This window comes from Gadus morhua, chromosome 10 (assembly GCF_902167405.1).
Source record: "Gadus morhua chromosome 10, gadMor3.0, whole genome shotgun sequence".
NCBI classification, from domain to species: Eukaryota; Metazoa; Chordata; class Actinopteri; order Gadiformes; family Gadidae; genus Gadus; species Gadus morhua.
In genome coordinates this window covers 14,987,685-15,010,698 of record NC_044057.1, presented here as the reverse complement: position 1 = coordinate 15,010,698, position 23,014 = coordinate 14,987,685, and the positions used below count along the sequence as shown (strand labels likewise).

Below are 23,014 nucleotides of genomic sequence, written 5' to 3'. Positions count from 1 at the left end.
TGACAGGGACCCCTACTTTGTTCTAGCCGTGGAAGTTTGTTTCACATGGTTTTAATTCACCAAGCATAACAATGAGATCATTGTCTATCTATGTTGTTGAATACCACATTGTGGTTCGGTGGATGATAAAAATGTACATGTTATTTTTTGGGCCATGTTCTAATTGCATATAGTTGTAATCGACATTCCCTTACGTAACATAATTTTGTTCTATCTATCTCTCTGTCCAGCTGGTTGAAAAAGGGAGTTAATGTATTAAAAGCTATAGGGCCGTGCATTGTGCAGACCTATGACTTGGGGTTAATTTGAGCTTGTTATCGTGCCTTCATAGCTAGTAGTAGAGATCTAACCACCAGGAGTAGAGGTTTGATGGTATTAAAGAGTATTCCAAAGTATTCCACTCCTTTGTGTTCAGGATGGTTTTCTACGAGGGGCTACACATTTGTTTAATTGTATTTATCTCATGCAGAACATAAGTCTAACATCATGAAATTACGTATGCTGCACTTTTTGGTCACCCAATCCATATTTATTTTCCATCTCTCTACCTCCATCACCTCTGCGTTCCACGATTTTAGGTTGGACGTCATGTTGACAGAGGGAAACTCTGAATTGCTGGGGCAATTATGTGTTGTATTCATAGCATGCACTGTACATGATGTCTTGTGTGTTTCCTCAAGGGTTCTCCAGTTACTTCTCTTTTCCAAAGACACCGGGCTCAGGCTAAATGTAGATGGGTGAGAGTGTCATAGGTCCCTGTCCATGGTGCTTAACCTGTTGAAACTAAATCTATTCAAGTTTGTTCAGTGTTCTGTAGCATGTTGTTCACATGAGGTTAGGCCTGTACCTACAGAGATAACGTCTTAGTATGTAGGCATCACTGTCCCCATGGGAACATTGTGACCACTTGGAAGGATAAATACTTTCTGAGATGTGTTTCATAACATACTTTATAACCCCTGTAAAATGTAATTTTGTTAGGTAGAGATGGACATTTCTCAATGTCTGCCAGTTGCACACATTGCATGTATGCATTATGTTTGTCTAAAACAAAAAAGAAGATATCTGAGGGGTATACAATCCATCACTTTCTGGACTTGAATATTTAAGAAAGATTTACATTCATAAGATGTGGACTTTTTTTTACCATATCATGTTACCCTTCACAATTTCTGATTGCTGTTACGTTTGATAACAACATTTGATAGAATGGTTTTAATCCCACCAGGATTTTTTCCTGTGTATGTGGAGAATGATGAATGTACCTCTCTATCCATGTTCCTTTGGAGCATCAAATGCATATATTGATAACTTGAATACTAGACATTTTAGAGAGAACAGAATCCATAGACCATCATTACAGTTCTGCAACACTTAATAGCAGATTCAAATTATTGTAAAATCTATTGAGCTGACGTTTTATAAATTATAATACATTGTATACCCATATAAGGATCTGCACAGTAATTATTAGTCAATAGTTGTTTATTTTAGTACACCTTTACTGGCTAGTGTTTTACTGTTAATGTGTTTCAGGTGTGATGTTTTTTTTTCCGATACACTACATATGAATAAAAATCACATCGTTTTAACTCTTCGAAAAACCTTCTGAAATAAGTCTACATGGAGTCAGCATCACATGAGAGTTCCGCTGAAATCGCTGTGCTGGAATGGACTAAATCAAATGTGCATCTGTTACATTCAGTTGTAGATAGCCAGTAGGTTTAGTTAACATGGGGGAAGAACCCGGGAATATTTTATTTCCAATGTCTATATAGTATTTATGACTATATATTTATGATTTATTGCTCAAATTGGCATTCGGTCGGTTCATATTTCGTTAAATGCTTCATGCATTTTGTGTAGCCGAACAAGAAGTGTTGCTCTTTAAACTCAAGGTGTCGCTATGTAGCCAGTTATGGAGAACGTAATAGTCCCTCCACCCACTAGGAGAAGAGGAGTACAAAGGTTCCAGGCCATCGGCGATCAGACCAGTATGTTCTTTGCTACAACCGTACTGGGGAAAATAGCATAAGACGCTGAATTGCTGTGAATCTGACCAGGGCGTTTTCTAACCCACACGTTGTAATGGCGTTGAAAAGGAATAGCAGCATTTCACAGACGGGCATTATCGCTTTCTTTGTTTTCTGGATTAATTCTGCGAATGGGGACGTAAGCTTTTCTCTTCCAGAGGAAATAAAGCGTGGATCTGTAATTGGAAATATTGTCAAGGATATTGGGCTGGAGACAGGCAAACTCGCTTTAAGGAGAGCACGCATTGACACAGAGGGAAACGCTAAACGCTATTGTGATATAAACCTGAGCACCGGAGATTTGATTGTTTCTGAGAGGATCGACAGAGAGGCTCTTTGTGGTGACAAGGCGTCGTGCGTCATGAAACACGAACTAGTTCTGGAGAGCCCGATGGAGCTCCATCGTATTAGTCTCCACGTTCAAGACATCAACGATAACTCTCCGTTATTCAACGAAGATCTGGTCAAAATAGAGATTAGAGAATCTGCAGACCGAGGAGCCCGCTTCCTGATAGAGGAAGCGCATGATGCAGACGTGGGACAGAACTCAGTCCAGCGGTACAGCTTAAGAGAGAATGAACATTTTAAATTGTCGGTTGATGGAAACACGGTTGAACTCGTTCTTGACAAAGAACTGGATCGCGAAAATCAGGATGGAATTCATTTGATCTTAACTGCCATGGATGGGGGTTCTCCCCCTAAATCTGGTAGCGTAGGAATACACGTCACTGTACTGGATGCAAATGATAACGCCCCAGTGTTTAGTCAGGTTGTTTATGAAGCCAGTGTTCAGGAAAACGTTGCTTTAGATACCGTTGTGGTTACTGTACACGCGACAGATGCGGATGATGGGATAAATGGAGAGGTGACGTACGACTTCGGACGCGTTCCAGACGAAGTAAAGAGTAGATTTAGTATTGATCGCACAACGGGAGATATACGAGTAATTGGGGCTATCGACTTCGAATTAGAAACGTTTTTTGAGTTGCGGATCAAAGCAAAAGATGGCTTGGGACTGTCGTCCTACACGAAAGTAATAATTAATGTTATCGATGTGAATGACAATGCACCCGTCATTGAATTGAAATCTCTCTCCGACCCCATATTAGAGAACGTTCAACGAGGCACAGAGGTAGCGATAATTAACGTGCAGGACAGAGACTCTGAGAAGAATAGACAGGTCCGATGCTCCATTCAGCTTAACCTCCCCTTTAAACTTGTTCCATCGATTAAGAACTACTACTCATTGGTAACCACGAGTGGTCTGGACCGTGAATTAGTGTCAGATTATAATATCACCATTATGGCTACAGACGAGGGATCTCCCCCTTTGACCTCTACTAAAATCATTCAGCTAACAGTAGCCGATGTCAACGACAACCCTCCTCTGTTTGATGAGGCGTCCTACAGCGCCTATGTTGCTGAAAACATCCAACCAGGCTCGACTCTGTGTTCAGTGTCCGCTAGAGACCCAGACTGGAGACAAAATGGCACCGTGCTGTATTCGCTTTTACCCAGTGAAGTCAACAGTTCCCCGGTGTCCCTGTATGTATCTGTAAACGGAGACACGGGGGTCATCCAGGCCTTGAAGTCTTTGGATTATGAACTATTCAGGAGCTTTAAGTTCCAGGTGATGGCTAGAGACAACGGTTCTCCTCCACTCAGCAGCAACGTGACGGTCAGTGTCTACATAACGGATGTGAACGACAACACTCCTCAGATACTTTACCCCACGTCTGAAGGAAACGCTTTTAAGACCGAGCTGGTCCCCAAGGCGACACACGGAGGTTCTCTAGTCTCCAAGGTGATTGCAGTGGACGGAGACGCTGGACAGAACGCCTGGCTGTCCTATCGTATCATTCAGTCCACTGACCCGGGACTCTTTACTATCGGTCTCCACAGTGGAGAGATCAGGACCCAGAGGGACATTTCAGAAAGCGACAGCATGAAACAGAACCTCGTTGTCTCTGTGAACGATAACGGGCCCACTCCTCTCTCCGCCACATGTGTGGTGTATTTCCTTATTTCTGACGACTTGGCAGAAGTGGCAGAGTTTAACCATCACACAGAGGAGAGTGAATCTACAGTGACATTTTATCTGATTATTGCGCTGGTGTGCGTCTCCACCTTTTTCCTGACCTTCTTGGTTCTCATCCTGAGTGTGAGGTTCTGTCGCAGCAGAAAGCCCAGACTGTTGTTTGATGGAGCCGTCGCTATCCCCAGTGCTTATCTGCCCCCTCATTACGCCGAGGTGGACGGCATGGCCACCCTGCGCAGCGCCTACAACTATGACGGCTACTTAACCACGGGCTCTAGAACCAGCGAATTTAAGTTCGCCACGTCTTACAATGACAAAACGCTGCCTGCCGACCAGACCCTGAGAAAAAGTCCAACAGACTTTGCTGAGATATTTGGTGACTCTGAGGGATCGCCTGAGGTAAGAGTGACAGGGACCCCTCCTCTAATCTAGCTGTGGAAGTTTGTTTCACATGGTTTGATTCCCCAAGCATAATGTTGAGCACATTGTCTATGTTGTTGACTACCACATTGTGGCTCGGTTGAAGGGAGAAATGTGCTTGAGGTTTTTTTATGTATTCGAGTATGTTCTTATTGAGTTAAGTTGTAATGGGCAATGCTTCAAGTTACTTAATTTTGTTCTATATCCATATCTCTATCCAGCAGATTGAACAAGGGATTTCATATATTAAAAGCTATAAGACTTGGCATTGTGCAGACTTGTTAACGTGTTGATATCGTGCCTTCATTGCTAGTTGTTATCGTGCCTTCATGGCAAGTAGTAGAGATCAAACCACCAGGAGTAGAGGTTTGATGGTATTAAAGAGTCTTCTAAAGTATTCCACCCCTTTGTGTTCAGGATTTTTTCCTACAAGAGGATATCCATTTATTTAAATGTGTTTATCTCATGCAGAACATCTCTCTGACATCATGAAATTATATATACTGCACTTTTTGGTCAGCCAATCCTTCATTATTTTCCATCCCTCTACCTCTCTCACCTCTGTGTTCAAACGATGTGAGGTTGGACACCATGGTGACGTGAGGGATGAGGGAAACGCTATGAATTGCTTGTGCAATTACGTGTTGTATTCCTGGCATGCATTCTAAATGTCATTGTATGTGTTTGCTCAATGGTTCTCCAGTTACTTCGATTCTCCAAAGACACAGGGCTGAGGCTTAATGTAGATGGATGAGAGTGTCATAGGTCCCTGTCCATGGTGCTGAACATGTTGAAACTAAATCTATTCAAGTAGGTTCAGTGTTCTCTAGCATTGTTGTTTGCATGAGGTTAGGCCTGATACCTGCAGGGAGAACCTAAATTAATCTTATGTGAGCATCGCTGTCCCTTTTTAGAAACATTGTGATCGGATTGAGGAAGGATAAATACTCTTTAAGATGTGCTTCATAAATACTTTATAACCCCTGTTGAATCTTATTTAGTTCAGTAGCCATTGACGTTCATCAACGCTGGCTTATAGCACACAATGCTGGTGTGCATTGTATGTTTCCAAAACATATTTTTTCTACCTGATATCTGAGGGCTATATTCATCACAGTCTGGATTTAAATACTTGAAACAGATATAACTTCTATAAGATGTGGAATTTTTAACGTTACACATCACAATCTCTGATTACCGTTATGTTTAATAACAACATTTTCGATAGTTAACAGAATTCTTTAATCCCACACAGATTTTTTCCTGGTTAATGTATGTAGAGATTTATGAAAGTACCCCTCGAACCATGTTCCTTTGGTTCAATTATGCATCTATTGATAACTTGAATACAATACATTTGAGAGAGAAGAGATTCCATGGGCGATCATTACAGTTCTGCAACACCTAATAGAAGTTTCAAATAATTGAATAATCATCTTAAGTGATGTTTTATTTATGATAATGCATTGTTACCCATATAAGAAACTGCATATTCATTATTAGTCAATAGTTAATCATTTTAGTCCACCTTTGTTGGCTACTGCTTTACTGTTAATGTTTTTCAAGTGGGATCTTTTTGTTTTGCATCTATAATACAAATTAATAAATATTTCCACATAGTTTTAACTCAAGTGAAAACCATTCAGAATTAGGTTCATTAAGTCAGCAATACATCCGAGTGCCCTTCTAATAACCCTGAGCTCGACTGGACTACATCAAATCTCTTCTACTCAGTTGTACATTAACTGTAGTTTTGGTTAACATGGGAGTATGAACTGTCATATTTTATTTCCAATGTCATCACAGTAGTCAAGACTAGATTAATTGCTTCAATTGGCATTAGGTCGGTTCATAATGCCAGGAAAGAAAAACTTTTCACGTAGATTTTCAAATATGTCTGTAAGATTTTTGTTTAGCTGAATATGAAGTGTTGCTCTTTAAACTCAAGGTGTCGCTATGTAGCCAGTTATGGAGAAAGTAAGATTCCCTCCAAGCACTCGGTGAAGAAGAGTACAAAGGTTTCTGTTCGTCGTCGTTCAGACCAGTATGCTCTTTGCGACAACTGTACTGTTATTTCAGTAGATGCTGATACAACAACAAGTTTAGCTTTAGACGCTGCATTGCTGTGAATCTGACCGGGACGTTTTCTAACCCATGCGTTGTAATGGCGTTGAAAGGGACGAGGAGCATTTCATGGACGGGCATTCTGGCTTTCTTTGTTTTCTGGATTCATTCTGCGAATGGGGACGTAAGCTTTTCTGTTCCAGAGGAAATAAAGCGTGGATCTATAATTGGAAATATTGTCAAGGATATTGGTTTGGAGACGGGCAAACTTGCTTTAAGGAAAGCACGCATTGACACAGAGGCAAATGCTAAACGCTATTGTGATATAAACCTGAGCACCGGCGATTTGATTGTTTCTGAGAGGATCGACAGAGAGGCTCTTTGTGGTGACAAGGCGTCGTGCGTCATGAAACACGAACTAGTCCTGGAGAGCCCGATGGAGCTCCATCGTATTAGTCTTCACGTTCAAGATGTCAACGATAACTCTCCGTTATTCAACGAAGACTTGGTCAAAATAGAGATCAGAGAATCTGCAGTCCGTGGAGCCCGCTTCCTGCTAGAGGAGGCGCGGGATGCAGATGTGGGACAGAACTCAGTCCAGCGGTACAGCTTAAGAGAGAATGAACATTTTAAATTGTCGGTTGATGCAAACACCGTTGAACTCGTTCTTGACAAAGAGCTGGATCGCGAAAATAAAGAGGAAATTAATTTAATCTTAACTGCTATGGATGGGGGTTCTCCCCCTAAATCTGGTACAGTAGGGATACACGTCACTGTATTGGATGCAAATGATAACGCACCAGTGTTTAGTCAGGTTGTTTATGAAGCCAGTGTTCAGGAAAACGTTCCCTTAGATACCGTTGTGGTTACTGTTCACGCGACAGATGCGGATGATGGGATAAACGGAGAGGTGACGTACGACTTCGGACACGTTCCAGATGACGTGAAGAGTAGATTTAGTATTGATCGCACAACGGGAGATATACGAGTAATTGGGGCTATCGACTTCGAATTAGAAACGTTTTTTGAGGTGCGGATCAAAGCAAAAGATGGCTTGGGACTGTCGTCCTACACGAAAGTAATAATTAATGTTATCGATGTGAATGACAATGCACCCGTCATTGAATTGAAATCTCTCTCCGACCCCATATTAGAGAACGTTCAACGAGGCACAGAGGTAGCGATAATTAACGTGCAGGACAGAGACTCTGAGAAGAATAGACAGGTCCGATGCTCCATTCAGCTAAACCTCCCCTTTAAACTTGTTCCATCGATTAAGAACTACTACTCATTGGTAACCACGAGTGGTCTGGACCGTGAACTAGTATCAGATTATAATATCACCATTATGGCCACAGACGAGGGATCTCCCCCTTTGACCTCCTCTAAAATCATTCAGCTAACAGTAGCCGACGTCAACGACAACCCGCCTCTGTTTGATGAAACGTCCTACAGCGCTTATGTTGCTGAAAACATCCAACCAGGCTCGACTCTGTGTTCAGTGTCCGCCAGAGACCCAGACTGGAGACAAAATGGCACCGTGCTGTATTCGCTTTTACCCAGTGAAGTCAACAGTTCCCCGGTGTCCCTGTATGTATCTGTAAACGGAGACACGGGGGTCATCCAGGCCTTGAAGTCTTTGGATTATGAGCTATTCAGGAGCTTTAAGTTCCAGGTGATGGCTAGAGACAACGGTTCTCCTCCACTCAGCAGCAACGTGACGGTCAGTGTCTACATAACGGATGTGAACGACAACACTCCTCAGATACTTTACCCCACATCTGAAGGAAACGCTTTTAAGACCGAGCTGGTCCCCAAGGCGACACACGGAGGTTCTCTAGTCTCCAAGGTGATTGCAGTGGACGGAGACGCTGGCCAGAACGCCTGGCTGTCCTATCGTATCATTCAGTCCACCGACCCGGGACTCTTTACTATCGGTCTCCACAGTGGAGAGATCAGGACCCAGAGGGACATTTCAGAAAGCGACAGCATGAAACAGAACCTCGTTGTCTCTGTGAACGATAACGGGCCCACTCCTCTCTCCGCCACATGTGTGGTGTATTTCCTTATTTCTGACGACTTGGCAGAAGTGGCAGAGTTTAACCATCACACAGAGGAGAGTGAATCTACAGTGACATTTTATCTGATTATTGCGCTGGTGTGCGTCTCCACCTTTTTCCTGACCTTCTTGGTTCTCATCCTGAGTGTGAGGTTCTGTCGCAGCAGAAAGCCCAGACTGTTGTTTGATGGAGCCGTCGCTATCCCCAGTGCTTATCTGCCCCCTCATTACGCCGAGGTGGACGGCATGGCCACCCTGCGCAGCGCCTACAACTATGACGGCTACTTAACCACGGGCTCTAGAACCAGCGACTTTAAGTTTGCCACGTCTTACAATGACAACACGCTGCCTGCCGACCAGACCCTGAGAAAAAGTCCAACAGACTATGCTGAGATATTTGGTGACTCTGAGGGATCGCCTGAGGTAAGCGTGACAGGGACCCCTCCTCTAATCTAGCTGTGGAAGTTTGTTTCACATGGTTTGATTCCCTAAGCATGACGCTGCGCTTATGGTCTATGTTGTTGACTACCACATTGTGGCTCGGTTGAAGGGAGAAATGTGCTCGAGGTTTTTACATATTTTTGATTGGTTTCTAATGGTGTTTAGTTGCAGAGATTATTTCATTGTACCTCATTTTGTTCCATCTATCTATCCCTCAATGCTGCTGGCTGAAAAAGGGAGTTCATATATCAAAACCTATTGGACTATGCATTGTGCAGACCTATGACTTCTGGTTAATTTGATCTTGTTATCATGCCTTCATGGCTATAAGGAGAGATCTAACCACCAGGAGTAGAGGTTGGATGGTATTAAAGAGTATTTTAAAGTGTTCGACCCCTTCGTGTTCAGGATGGTTCTCTACGAGAGGATATACATTTGTTTAAAGGTGTTTATCTCATGCAGAACATCTCTGACATCATGAAATAACATATACTGCACTTTTTCACTTTTTGTTCAACCAATCCATCATTCTTTTCCATCCCTCTACCTCCATCACCTCTGTGTTCCACGATGTGAGGTTGGACATCATGGTGAAAGAGAGAAACACTATGAATTTGTGGTGCAATTACGTGTTGTATTCCTAGCATGCATTCTAAATGGTGTTTTGTGTGTTTGCTCCAGGGTTCCCCTGCTACTTCCCTTCTCCAAAGACACAGGGCTGAGGCTTAATGTAGATGGATGAGTGTTGTAGGTCCCTGTCCATGGTGCTGAACCGGTTGTAACCTAGATCTATTGTAGTTTGTTCAGTGTTCTGTAGCATGTTGTTCACATGAGGTTAGGCCTGATACATACAGAGAGAACGTTAAGTCATAGTATGTTGGCTTCACTGACCCCATAGGTACATGGTGACAGCTTGGAAGGATAAATAATCTGTCAGATGTGTTTCATAACATACTTTATAACCCCTGTGAAAGGTGATTTTGTTTGGTATGGAAGCTTCTCAATGTCTGCAAGTTGCAGACATTGCATCTATGCATTATATGTGTCTCAAACAAAAAAAGAATGTAATTGATATCTGAAGGCTATACTATCCATCAATGTCTGGAATTGAATGTTTGAATAAGATTTACATTCACCAGATGTTAGCTTTTTTACTATTTCATGTTACATACCATAATTTCTGATTGCTGTTACGTTTGATAACAACATTTGCCAGAATGGTTTTAATCCAGCCAGGATATTTCCCTGATTACTATATGTGGAGATTGATGAATGTACCTCTATCCATGTTCCTTCGGAGCAACAAATACATATATTGATGATAACTTGAATACTAGACATTTTAGAGAGAATATAATCCATAGACAATCATTACAGTTCTGCAAAAATTAATAGCAGATTCAAATTTATGTAATCCTGATGTTTTATAAATTATATGCATTGTTTTCCCAAATAAGGATTTGCACATTGTTTGTTAATCAATAGTTGTTTATTTTAGTACACCTTTACTGGATAGTGTTTAAGTGTTAATGTGTTCCAAGTGTGGTTTTGTTTCTTATGACACACTACCTATAAATAAAAAATCCAACATAGTTTTAACTCGTTTGGAAAACATTCTGAAGTAAGTATATTAAGTGGACAACACATCAGACTGCTATACTGAAAAGTAAACTACACTGGACTACGTCAAGAAATACTAATGTTTCCTGTTTAGTTGTAGCCTACATTAACAGTAGGATCTCATCTTAACATGGGAGAACGAGCAGGAATATACTTTCACATGTCATTATAGTGTTTAAGACTCCATTAATCGCTCAAATTTGAATTAAGTCAGTTAATAATGGGTGAAATACAAAACCTTTCAATGCAGTATTTCGAAATCGCTACATGCTTTTCGTGTAGCTGCATATGAAGTGTTGCTCTTTAAACTCAAGGTGTCGCTATGTAGCCAGTAATGGAGAATGTCATCTTCTCTCCGCACCCACTAGGAGAAGAAGTGTACAAAGGTTCCTGCTCTTCGTCGTTCAGACCAGTATGTGCTTTGGTGCAACAATACTGGTATTTCAGTAGATGCTGATACAACAACACGTTTAGCTTTAGACGCTGCATTGCTGTGAATCTGAGACGGGCGTATTCTAACCGACGCGTTGTTATGGCGTTGAAAAGGAAGAGGAGTGTTTCTCAGACGGGCATTGTCGCTTTCTTTGTTTTCTGGATGCATTTTGCGATTGGGGACGTAAGCTATTCTCTTCCAGAGGAAATAAAGCGTGGATCTGTAATTGGAAATATTGTCAAGGATATTGGGCTGGCGACAGGCAAACTCTCTTTAAGAAAGGCACGCATTGACACAGAGGACAACTCTAAACGCTATTGTGATATAAACCTGAGCACCGGAGATTTGATTGTTTCTGAGAGGATCGACAGAGAGGCTCTTTGTGGTGACAAGGCGTCGTGCGTCATGAAACAAGAACTAGTCCTGGAGAGCCCGATGGAGCTCCATCGTATTAGTCTTCACGTTCAAGATGTCAACGATAACTCTCCGTTATTCAACGAAGATCTGGTCAAAATAGAGATTCAAGAATCTGCTGACCGTGGAGCCCGCTTCCTAATAGAGGAGGCGCGGGATGCAGATGTGGGACAGAACTCAGTCCAGCGGTACAGCTTAAGAGAGAATGAACATTTTAAATTGTCGGTTGATGGAAACACGGTCGAACTCGTTCTTGACAAAGAGCTGGATCGTGAAAATAAAGAGGCAATCAATTTGATTTTAACTGCTATGGATGGGGGTTCTCCCCCTAAATCTGGTACAGTGGGTATACACGTCACTGTACTGGATGCAAATGATAACGCCCCAGTGTTTAGTAAGTCTGTTTATGAAGCCAGTGTTCAGGAAAACGTTCCATTAGATACTGTTGTGGTTACTGTACACGCGACTGATGCGGATGCTGGGATAAACGGAGAGGTGACGTACGACTTCGGACACGTTCCAGACGACGTGAAAAATAGATTTAGTATTGACCGCAAAACGGGTGATATACTAGTAATTGGGGCTATCGACTTCGAAATTGACAAGTCTTTTGAATTACGCATCAAAGCCAAAGATGGTTTGGGACTATCGTCCTACACGAATGTAATAATTAATGTTATGGACGTGAATGACAACGCACCCGTGATACATATTAAGTCTCTCACGTTCCCCATATTAGAGAACGTACCACAAGGCACCGAGGTTGCGATAATTAACGTGCAGGACAGAGACTCTGAGAAGAATAGACAGGTCCGATGCTCCATCCAACTTAACCTCCCCTTTAAACTTGTTCCATCGATTAAGAATTACTACTCATTGGTAACCACAAGTGGTCTGGACCGTGAACTAGTGTCAGATTATAATATCACCATTATGGCCACAGATGAGGGATCTCCCCCTTTGACCTCCTCTAAAATCATTCAGCTAACAGTAGCCGATGTCAACGACAACCCGCCTCTGTTTGATGAAGCGTCCTACAGCGCCTATGTTGCTGAAAACATCCAACCAGGCTCTACTCTGTGTTCAGTGTCCGCTAGAGACCCAGACTGGAGACAAAATGGCACCGTGGTGTATTCTCTTTTACCCAGTGAAGTCAACAGTTCCCCAGTGTCCCTGTATGTATCTGTAAACGGAGACACGGGGGTCATCCAGGCCTTTAAGTCTTTGGATTATGAACTATTCAGGAGCTTTACGTTCCAGGTGATGGCTAGAGACAACGGTTCTCCTCCACTCAGCAGCATTGTGACGGTCAGTGTCTACATAACGGATGTGAACGACAATACTCCTCAGATACTTTACCCAACATCTGAAGGAAATGATTTTAAGACCGAGCTGGTCCCCAAGGCGACACACGGAGGTTCTCTAGTCTCCAAGGTGATTGCAGTGGACGGAGACGCTGGACAGAACGCCTGGCTGTCCTATCGTATCATTCAGTCCACTGACCCGGGACTCTTTACTATCGGTCTCCACAGTGGAGAGATCAGGACCCAGAGGGACATTTCAGAAAGCGACAGCATGAAACAGAACCTCGTTGTCTCTGTGAACGATAACGGGCCCACTCCTCTCTCCGCCACATGTGTGGTGTATTTCCTTATTTCTGACGACTTGGCAGAAGTGGCAGATTTTAACCATCACACAGAGGAGAGTGATTCTACAGTGACATTTTATCTGATTATTGCGCTGGTGTGCGTCTCCACCTTTTTCCTGACCTTCTTGGTTCTCATCCTGAGTTTGAGGTTCTGTCGCAGCAGAAAGCCCAGACTGTTGTTTGATGGAGCCGTCGCTATCCCCAGCGCTTATCTGCCCCCTCATTACGCCGAGGTGGACGGCATGGCCACCCTGCGCAGCGCCTACAACTATGACGGCTACTTAACCACGGGCTCTAGAACCAGCGACTTTAAGTTTGCCACGTCTTACAATGACAACACACTGCCTGCCGACCAGACCCTGAGAAAAAGTCCAACAGACTTTGCTGAGATATTTGGTGACTCTGAGGGATCGCCTGAGGTAAGCGTGACAGGGACCCCTCCTCTAATCTAGCTGTGGAAGTTAGTTTCATCAGAATCTGATGTGTGTCATTTCTCATGAAATACAAGTCTATTTGCACATACAAGGCAACTGGCTTGGCAAGAGCGGTCGAAAGAGAAACTATATTGGCAAAACATAGAACCAGTCGTATAAAATGAAATATGAATCTTATATATATGTCATATTGGCCTGGCAAGTATTGAAATGCAGCACATACATCCTTTTGCACTACTAAGTAATAATGGATTATGTTTCGCTCTGGCAGTATGTGCTTGCGTGCATTTGTGCGTGTGGCGTGCGCGTGTGCATGTTTGCGCACACACTCCAGACGGGGCTGTCCTTCTGTCTTCAGTACTTTAACAGGGCACTTGTTCGTCGCAGGTCATTACAACGATCCATCAATTATCTTCCTACTGTGCAGTCGTCCAGGTTGATCGCAGAATGTATGGTTCCTATAGAAGCCCCCAAAGGTCACATGGTCACCAAGCTGGTCGCTGTCCATTCTGAATCGGATCACCATGCATCGTTGGTGCCATGCGGCATAACCTGTTAACCGTATGCGTACACACAGGCACAGTTAAAACTGCCCGGGCTACAGCTAGCTGAACCAAAACAGACGGTAGTGGTTTTAGGAAAGATCAACAGCTTTGAGTCCCTCTCATCTATTGCCACAGTCAGCCTAGCTGGCGATGGGATACCAGTGTTAAAACAGCGGATTTCAGGGTTGAATCTGATGCCAGCATCACCTTCACCTGTATTTGACCATTGCTAGAAACTGTTACTCCTCTTCTCCTTCTTTTAAGCGATGCGATCATGTATTACAAGGTCAGCAGGCGTACGTACGCACATGCACGTCTCAGTCGGCCTGTTTTCCCTTCCACCTACGGTCTCCTGCCTAGCTACATAGTCGTAGGCCGGGTTGGAACCTGCATTAAGGAAGAATCTAGACCCTCACACGCAGAAGGAGAGAAGCGCAGTATACCTAAATAACACCCTAAGAGGTGTCAGTGCAGACAGGCTTCCAGTCTGAAGGTGAGGCCAGATGCGGTGCATTCCTGCTATGTGGACACCTGAGTGGAGCCCTTAACATGTTTCCAGGCCTCATCTTTTGTACTTAACGTGAAATCAATAAAAGGAATATGTTACATGTTCTTTCAAATCATGTGATATTACCACATGGGGCCGAAAAGCTGTTTGATTGAATGTTGCCGTGGACTGTTTTATTGAGCATTGATATAAAACACAACTGTAAGCAGTCAAATATGTTTTTTTTCCTCCTCTGTGATCCTTTTGTATGCCTGAAGAACTCGCTGAGCTCTGCATGATTAGGATATCTTAATGTCTTACTTTGAAAACTTTCTTTAAATCATAATTGAACAAATCCAATGAAGGGTTGATTCCTCTCCTGTTTGTGTGTTGTAATTTCTGTTAATAATGGAATGGAGAAAGTGGCATTTACATTTAGACCTATGTTCTCCTGTTCAAATACATAACAGTAAAATCACTAATTAGCTTTTCCATCCTATCCTTTTTCCATCTTTGTATACCACCCATCAATTCCCCCTGTTCCCAAAGTACACTCAAACCTCTTTAAAGGCCTCATGGATTCCTCATAACTGTGCACTATTTAATAGGTCAAATGTTAGAAATGGGATGCCATCCAAGGTGGGATTTACCAGATTATCAAAAGAAAATCATTTGACACAGCCTGCTGAGATGATTCAGCCCTTTAACATGAACATACGTGCCTTAATATTTAACTCAAACCAAAACAGTATTAATGTGTTGGCATTGTCAATGTAGCACAAATTTTCATATCTGTCGCATCTCAGTAAATACAAGGGAACTTTGCAGTTATAATCATCCAGGCTGACTGAAACAGTTTTATTATACCCAAAGGCTCTTTACTAAATTAATATGTAGTCCTTTTATTCACCAATGAAAAAAGAGAAAAAGACACTGCTTTCTATATGCATAAATAAATTACTGGATCCTTACTCAACCTCTTAACATTTTCTAATGTTCTCTGAGACCAAATAATTAAACGGACGACAAAGAATCACATTCATCCGAATCATTTCATTATCTTTCCTTACTTTAGAAAGCACTACACCCGAGCATTTGCCCGATTGCATTGTTGCAATGATGAAGGGGAGTTATCTTATCAGAATAACATCTGAGTGAATCCATGTGCATGTAGTATAGCTACAGGCTCAGCCATGGTCCACATGAGGAGAGGAAAAGACTGATGAATCATAAGCATAATTTAGTAGGTCAGTCCACGCTGTGTACTGCAGATGTTTATTTTGGTTTGCTAAATCTGGGCCACAACATTATTTATTTGTTATTTTTTGTTTTCATGTGTGGGAGCGGAATGGCTTCAGTTGGGAATAAATGAAAACATGCAACACATTTCACACATAATACTAATGTGGTGTTTTCTCTTATTAACCATTTGCCTTCGTGTTGTTACCGAGTATGACAGGCGCCCGCTGGCTAAGCCGCTGTTTCCGGATGAATGATGTATTTTTGATGTCATGTTAGATGTTTTGCAATACATTGGCTATGCATGTGTAGCGTTGCACTATGGTTTGAATACTATACTTAAACAATCTTTTTTCTCCTTCCTTTCCACTGCACACCGCTGACGCTCCATCCATTCTCCCCCCGTCAGGTAAGACAGTTTCACTGTACCAACTTTTAAAGCCTTACCTGTGTTTAGACCACACGCTCTCACCAGCACCACCTGATGACTTATTTGATTTGTTTTCTCAAATGGAATCGATTTTTTTTCTAGTACAATAGCTGTATCTCTGCTTTTTTCCTGCTCTGTCTTTTTTGTAATACCTTGTTTCCTGGAAATTATACGATTTGTGATGTTTTTATTTTTATTTTTATATGAGGGAAATCAATGTTCATGTTTTATTGATGACCAGAAGTCCACATGGTTAATGCATGATTGCATTAAAGGTGTTGTAATAGGTGCCAAAATGATTCATGAATCTGGAAGCTCCATTGCTTATATTGACATGGACTGTCTGTCTCCGCTGGAGCAGGTCACTGCATAATCATAAACCTGCCTGTAGATGAGCTGCAACCAACTGAATAATGCAGTCATGATGTGGAGAATGTCATGCTTTGCAGCAACATCCATTTAAATGATGTACCAGCTTTGTGTGTGTGTATGTGTGTGTGTGTGTGTGTTTGTGTGCACGTGTGTGCGCATGTTAAACGCACAACTGTGACCTACTTAATCAGCCTTTGTAATGGTGCTGTTTTGATGTGGTAGTGGACCCTACTGAGGATCTGAATGTCCTTCACCTGGATTATGAATAAATATGAGAGATTATGTCTGCCTGGCTGTTGGTTTTTGGGATTGCTGTACAAATATCACTTGGTGCCACGCACCATGCATCCCTTCTCTCTCTTTTTCTCTCCCTCTCTCTCTCTTTCCCCTCCCTCTCTCCCCCCTCCTACCCACCCCTCCCTCTCCCACCCTCTCTCTCTCTCTGCCTCTCTCTGACAGCAAATGCACAGTTGTAGGTTCTACACAATCACACTCGGTGGTGCTGTTGCCTAAGGAGACCACTATATCCATCCAGAACACAGCTGACACAGCTGAGTGCATTGGTCATAAATTAAACAAGGATGCACACATATCCTACATGTGAAGCTATATATAACAGTCTATTAAGGTTGTCGTATTGCTATAATTGCCTTATTACTTTTACCATAAAGAAGAAAACAAATGCTTTTAAAGACTTATTATTTACTTATTATTATTATTCTGTGGATATTAGCTGCGTTTTTCAGATAGATTATATTTTTTTCTAGATATAAAACATGGCTTTATGCCTTTGCCAGAGCATAGGCGTATCATTGAATGGGACAGTTTTCTTCTGTTGTCACGCGATACGACCATCGGACAAACACTTTATTCTGTAATAGAGGAAATGAGAAAGGGTGTGTTGGTGATGTGGCAAAAGATCTAGAATTAAATATGAAGGGAGTTGGTCTGTGGTCAGGCACACCTTGTTATCAATGGAAATAACCAATACGTTGTGTTGAATCAGAACAAAGGCCATCTCATTGTCAACAAAAAAATAGACAGGGGGAAGGTGTGCGCCAAAGAATCCTCAATATTCAAGGAAGCAAACATATTTTTCTTAGACAGGGCAGTCAATCCGATGGAGTTAATCCTAAACTGAGCAAACATGAATTTAAACTGATGGCCATTGACGGTGGCGAGTCACAAAGGTCTGGAACTAAAAAAATAAAAATACATTATGGATGCAAATGAAGATACCTATACACCTCTTCAAAGCCTCTGTATTAGAAAATGCGCCAGAGGGAACTGTAATATCAAGTGTACTGCTTCTGATTAATCTTGGTTAGATCTATCTAACTGGAGAAATAGATTAGGAGGCAAGGCAAAGTTACGATATAAACCCAAAGACCAAAGACCAGGGTTGATTAACTAGGGCGAGTAAAATAAATATTGAGATACTACATGTAAATGACAATCGTCCGACAATAAGTATGACTCCATTCTCAGGAAAACTATCAGAGGATTCGCCAAATGGAACAGTTGTGGCATTGATGAGTGTAAATGCCTCGGGTGGAAATGGACAAGTGTGTTTAATCATGATAGGCACCAACCTTCCTTTCGCGATAAAAACAATACTGAAGATGACGACACATTGGTGACTGATAAATAGCTGGGAAAAGGATTCCGTGTGCAACATTACTCTCGCCATATTATCAACGAGATGTTGCTTGTGACCTGTGTTAATGACATCTCACCCGTTTTTAGTCCTACAGAACTAATAATGAAGAATGACTCCTAATTTGTAATATTGTGTGGATAAAATGCACACGTTTCATATTTCATTGTTAATGGAGATATTTACGGATACCCTTATTCAATGTATTTAATTAATTGATTCACTCAGTATGTTCACTCGATTATGAATAACTGAAAGGGTTTAAGATATAAGTTAGAGCTCAAGTATAACTGTTACTGTTGTTACGATGGTCCAGGACCATGTCGACAACGCCCCTCAGGTTCTGTATCCAGTCCAGACTGGTGGTTCTCTGGTGGCTGATATGGTACCTCGTTCAGCAGATGTGGGCTATCTGGTCACTAAAGTGGTGGCTGTTGATGTGGACTCTGGACAGAATGCCTGGCTCTCCTATAAACTACAGAAAGCCACAGACAGGGCGCTGTTTGAAGTGGGCTTACAGAATGGAGAAATAAGAACTATCCGCCAAGTCACAGATAAAGATGCTGTGAAACAAAGACTGACTGTTATAGTTGAGGACAACGGACAGCCCTCTCGTTCAGCTACAGTCATTGTTAACGTGGCGGTGGCGGACAGCTTCCCTGAAGTGCTCTCGGAGTTCACTGACTTTACACACGACAAGGAGTACAATGACAACCTGACTTTTTAATTAGTCTTGGCTTTGGCTGTAGTTTCCTTTCTCTTCATCACGTGTTTAGTGGTGATCATATCAGTGAAAATCTACAGATGGAGACAGTCTCTTATCCTGTATCATTCCAGTCTCCCGGTGATCCCATATTATCCACCTCGTTACTCAGACACTTTGGGGACAGGGACTCTCCAGCACGTGTACAATTACGAGGTGACAATGGCTTAAAAAAGGGTGACATTAAGTAAACACAAACTATGGGTCAAAGCTTGGAGAGGGTTGATGAAGCGGGTGCGCTGAAAACAGTTCGGATGAGGGAGAAGTCCTCCGAAGGATCCCAGATGTCGACTCTGGTGAGTGGCCTCCACCACAATGTTTATTTTAATATTAATCAGAATAATAATTACAATAAAACATTGATAATACATAATTGTAATCATAATTATGAATTATATATATTTATTATCATTAATATTACTAGTATCATAATTATTATTATTTCATTATTTAATATACATTATTTTATTATTCTATTTTTTTCTTCAAATAGAACTAGTTATTGTATTCATTTTGTTATTTTCTCAACAACATTTGTCTTACAAAAGTGTTTAATATCGCAGCGCGTTCTCCTTTTAGCAGTATTATTTCAGGACCTTGGACAGCGCTGTGTGTGCGTGTGTGTGTGTGTGTGTGTGTGTGTGTGTGTGTGTGTGTGTGTGTGTGTGTGTGTGTGTGTGTGTGTGTGTGTGTGTGCGTGTGTGTGTGTGTGTGTGTGTGTGTGTGTGTGTGTGTGTGTGTGTGTGTGTGTGTGTGTGCACGTAGCTGAGACGGTACTATGAATGAATGTTTGTCCAAGGAAAGGGTCCCCGTCTCTTTTTTTATTATTGTATCATATAATAGAGCAGGTAGGAGCGTTGTTATCGAAATATTTGTGCGTGCTTGCGCGTGTGTGTCTAGAAATTCTGAGCGGATATGCAGTTTGAACTCTAAGTGACGCTGTTGACCAGGCAAAGATTTTATTCCAACATTGTCGGTCAGTATTTTTCGCTTCTGCACATCGAGCTTCGACATGAAGGGAGAGGTCTTGGTAGAAGGAACACGGCGAAGAATCGCGAGGCCTAGATGCGTTTTTTCTTTCGACGCTCTTTAGGATTAGGCTACAATATTTGGATTATATAACAGAGGCCAGATTTCTTTATTTTTTGTCTGGATCGTGGATTTAACAATGAGAAATCAAGTATCTCTCCGACGACCGTCTGCATTATGGCGACCATGTTTTGGACTGCGACTGAAACTCGATCTGCTGATTTTCTTCCTTTACATCGTTAATATTGTAGACTGTCAACTCCGGTACTCAATCCCCGAAGAGATGAAAAAAGGATCTCATATTGGTAATGTCGGCCAAGATTTGGGTTTGGATCTGCAAAGGCTTCGTAAAGGCCGAGCGCGCATCCTGACCGGAGAAACTCCCCAGTACGTTGAGCTCAAGACAGACAAAGGGATTTTAGTTGTGAACGAGAGAATAGACCGAGAGCAGCTTTGCGGCGATATCACACCGTGCAGCTTCAGCTTCGAAATCATTCTGGAAACCCCTATGGAATTGCATCGCATCATCGTGGAAGTTTTAGATGTAAATGACCAGTCACCTGTCTTCCCCGCTAAAGATATTAATTTAGAGATCAGTGAGGCAGCTATTCTTGGATCGAAATTTTCCCTGATCAATGCGGAGGACTCTGATGTCGGGATAAATACACTTCAGAATTACGTTTTGACCCCTAGCGATCATTTCATATTAAAACAGCAAACCAATACGGATGGGAGTAGATACGCTGGAATGATTCTTCAAAAAACACTAGATAGAGAACAGAACGAACACATGTCTTTAAAGCTAGTCGCAGTAGACGGTGGAACTCCCCAGAGATCCGGTACAGTCAATATACATATCACTGTGCTAGATAATAACGATAACGCCCCAGTGTTTAACCAATCAGTATACACCGCAACAGTGATAGAAAACGCGTCATTGGGCACCCGGGTTGTTACTTTAAATGCAACTGACGCAGACAGTGTCTCCAATGGTATAATAACGTATGGTTTCGCCCAAGTCAAGGAAAATATAGCTAACACGTTTGTGATAGATGAGAAGACGGGGGTTTTATCTGTTTCTGGAAATATCGATTTTGAGAAGGACAAAAAGTTTGAGGTAAGAGTTGAGGCGAGGGACCAGGGTGGTTTAACAGATACCAGTAAAGTTATTATTGAGGTTTTTGACATTAATGATAATGCGCCCGTTATTAATATCATGTCATTTTCCAACCCTGTTTCAGAAGATTCACCTCAAGGGACCACAATTGCTATTATCAATGTGAAGGATTCGGATTCAGAGAGAAACGGACACTTAACATGTACTATCGATGCTAAACTGCCATTTGAAATCCTGTCATCGTTGACAGATTATTTCAGTTTAGTATCTGATTCCAGTTTCGACCGAGAGATTTCTCCAGAATACAACATCACAATAACAGCCACAGATTCAGGGTCACCTCGCCAATCTTCCTTCTTGACACTGAGACTAACTCTATCTGATGTAAATGACAATGCACCAGAGTTTGCTCAGCAAAGCTACGACGCTATTGTCGCAGAGAATAACTCTCCTGGTTTATCGATATTTACTCTAAGTGCAAAAGATTCCGACTGGAATCAAAATGCAAGAATATCCTATTTCTTAGAAGACACTCGTGTGGGTGGTACAAGTATCTCTACTTATGTATCTATCAACTCTGAAACTGGGGTCCTGTATTCTGTACGCTCTTTTGACTACGAGCAGATTAAAGATTTTCAGTTCCGGGTTAAAGCTCAAGATGGAGGCTCCCCTCCCCTCAGTAGTAATGTGAGTGTGAAAATACTGATCCAGGACCAGAACGACAACGCCCCTCAGGTTCTGTATCCAGTCAAGACTGGTGGATCTCTGGTGGCTGAAATGGTGCCTCGTTCAGCAGATGTGGGCTATCTGGTCACTAAAGTGGTGGCTGTTGATGTGGACTCTGGACAGAATGCCTGGCTCTCCTATAAACTACAGAAAGCCACAGACAGGGCGCTGTTTGAAGTGGGCTTACAGAATGGAGAAATAAGAACTATCCGCCAAGTCACTGATAAAGATGCAGTGAAACAAAGACTGACTGTTATAGTGGAGGACAACGGACAGCCCTCTCGTTCAGCTACAGTCATTGTTAACGTGGCGGTGGCGGACAGCTTCCCTGAAGTGCTCTCGGAGTTCACTGACTTTACACACGACAAGGAGTACAATGACAACCTGACTTTTTACTTGGTCTTGGCTTTGGCTGTGGTCTCCTTTCTCTTCATCACGTGTTTAGTGGTGATCATATCAGTGAAAATCTACAGATGGAGACAGTCTCGTATCCTGTATCATTCCAGTCTCCCGGTGATCCCATATTATCCACCACGGTACTCAGACACTTTGGGGACAGGGACTCTCCAGCACGTGTACAATTACGAGGTGTGCAGGACCACTGACTCCAGGAAGAGTGACTGTAAGGTCGGCAACGCTGGTAGTCAGAACGTTCTGATAATGGACCCCAGTTCTACAGGGACCATGCAGCGAATGCAGATTGAAAAGAGCATCCTGGATGAACCAGACTCTCCACTGGAGGTGAGTTCTACCAGATGGGGTTGTACATGCATGTTTTTATTTAGCTTGTTAGATTTGTTCAGCACAGTTCCCCTGAAGATGAGAGCAGACTCAAAACTGACAGAAAACTAAGTGGCATCCACTTAGAGCTTATTTCAGACTGTGCCAAGGAGCATTCTGGAGTGAGTCACAATTGAAGGCATGATATGATTGTTGGGAAATGTCCTCAATTTAATTCTAAAATGTATCTTCAATCTACTAGATCTATGTGCCTTGCCATGTGTGTGTGTGTGTGTGTGTGTGTGTGTGTGTGTGTGTGTGTGTG

At 42.3% G+C, this 23,014-nt stretch overlaps 8 protein-coding genes and 1 pseudogene across 18 annotated transcripts in view; all 9 read left to right on the top strand.

Moving 5' to 3' along the window:
* Positions 1-16,959, top strand: part of LOC115552186 (protocadherin gamma-A11-like) — a 136,054-nt gene extending 119,095 nt beyond the window's left edge. The window contains exon 2 of the mRNA XM_030368042.1: positions 16,285-16,959. Coding sequence (XP_030223902.1) covers positions 16,285-16,314 — 30 coding nt within the window. The 3' untranslated portion in view covers positions 16,315-16,959. The remainder of the gene's footprint in view (positions 1-16,284) is intronic.
* Positions 1-16,959, top strand: part of LOC115552161 (protocadherin beta-15-like) — an 88,013-nt gene extending 71,054 nt beyond the window's left edge. Inside the window, exon 2 of the mRNA XM_030368017.1 lies at positions 16,285-16,959. Within this exon, the coding sequence (XP_030223877.1) occupies positions 16,285-16,314 (30 nt within the window). The 3' untranslated portion in view covers positions 16,315-16,959. The remainder of the gene's footprint in view (positions 1-16,284) is intronic.
* LOC115552194 (protocadherin beta-15-like) overlaps positions 1-16,959 on the top strand; it is an 80,467-nt gene extending 63,508 nt beyond the window's left edge. Inside the window, exon 2 of the mRNA XM_030368048.1 lies at positions 16,285-16,959. Coding sequence (XP_030223908.1) covers positions 16,285-16,314 — 30 coding nt within the window. The 3' untranslated portion in view covers positions 16,315-16,959. The remainder of the gene's footprint in view (positions 1-16,284) is intronic.
* Positions 1-16,959, top strand: part of LOC115552195 (protocadherin beta-15-like) — a 69,242-nt gene extending 52,283 nt beyond the window's left edge. The window contains exon 2 of the mRNA XM_030368049.1: positions 16,285-16,959. Within this exon, the coding sequence (XP_030223909.1) occupies positions 16,285-16,314 (30 nt within the window). The 3' untranslated portion in view covers positions 16,315-16,959. The remainder of the gene's footprint in view (positions 1-16,284) is intronic.
* The window catches only part of LOC115552190 (protocadherin gamma-A9-like), a 60,449-nt pseudogene extending 43,490 nt beyond the window's left edge, over positions 1-16,959 (top strand).
* The window catches only part of LOC115552193 (protocadherin gamma-A11-like), a 43,620-nt gene extending 26,661 nt beyond the window's left edge, over positions 1-16,959 (top strand). Inside the window, exon 2 of the mRNA XM_030368047.1 lies at positions 16,285-16,959. Coding sequence (XP_030223907.1) covers positions 16,285-16,314 — 30 coding nt within the window. The 3' untranslated portion in view covers positions 16,315-16,959. The remainder of the gene's footprint in view (positions 1-16,284) is intronic.
* Positions 1-16,959, top strand: part of LOC115552192 (protocadherin gamma-A11-like) — a 41,056-nt gene extending 24,097 nt beyond the window's left edge. The window contains exon 2 of the mRNA XM_030368046.1: positions 16,285-16,959. Within this exon, the coding sequence (XP_030223906.1) occupies positions 16,285-16,314 (30 nt within the window). The 3' untranslated portion in view covers positions 16,315-16,959. The remainder of the gene's footprint in view (positions 1-16,284) is intronic.
* The window catches only part of LOC115552155 (protocadherin gamma-C5), a 297,188-nt gene that overhangs the window by 122,456 nt on the left and 151,718 nt on the right, over positions 1-23,014 (top strand). Inside the window, exon 1 of one of the 11 annotated variants that reach the window (XM_030368012.1) lies at positions 11,045-13,589. The exons of 7 other annotated variants lie outside the window; for them this stretch is intronic. In XM_030368012.1, coding sequence (XP_030223872.1) covers positions 11,208-13,589 — 2,382 coding nt within the window. In that variant the 5' untranslated portion in view covers positions 11,045-11,207. Of the gene's footprint in view, positions 1-11,044; positions 13,590-17,085; positions 22,711-23,014 lie in introns of those variants that run through there. 3 more of the 11 variants (XM_030368002.1, XM_030368013.1, XM_030367969.1) reach the window with 3 other exon arrangements.
* On the top strand, positions 1,869-4,987 carry LOC115552196 (protocadherin gamma-A4-like). The gene has a single exon (XM_030368050.1). The coding sequence runs from the start codon at positions 2,089-2,091 to the stop codon at positions 4,501-4,503; it is 2,415 nt and encodes an 804-aa protein (XP_030223910.1). The 5' UTR covers positions 1,869-2,088; the 3' UTR covers positions 4,504-4,987.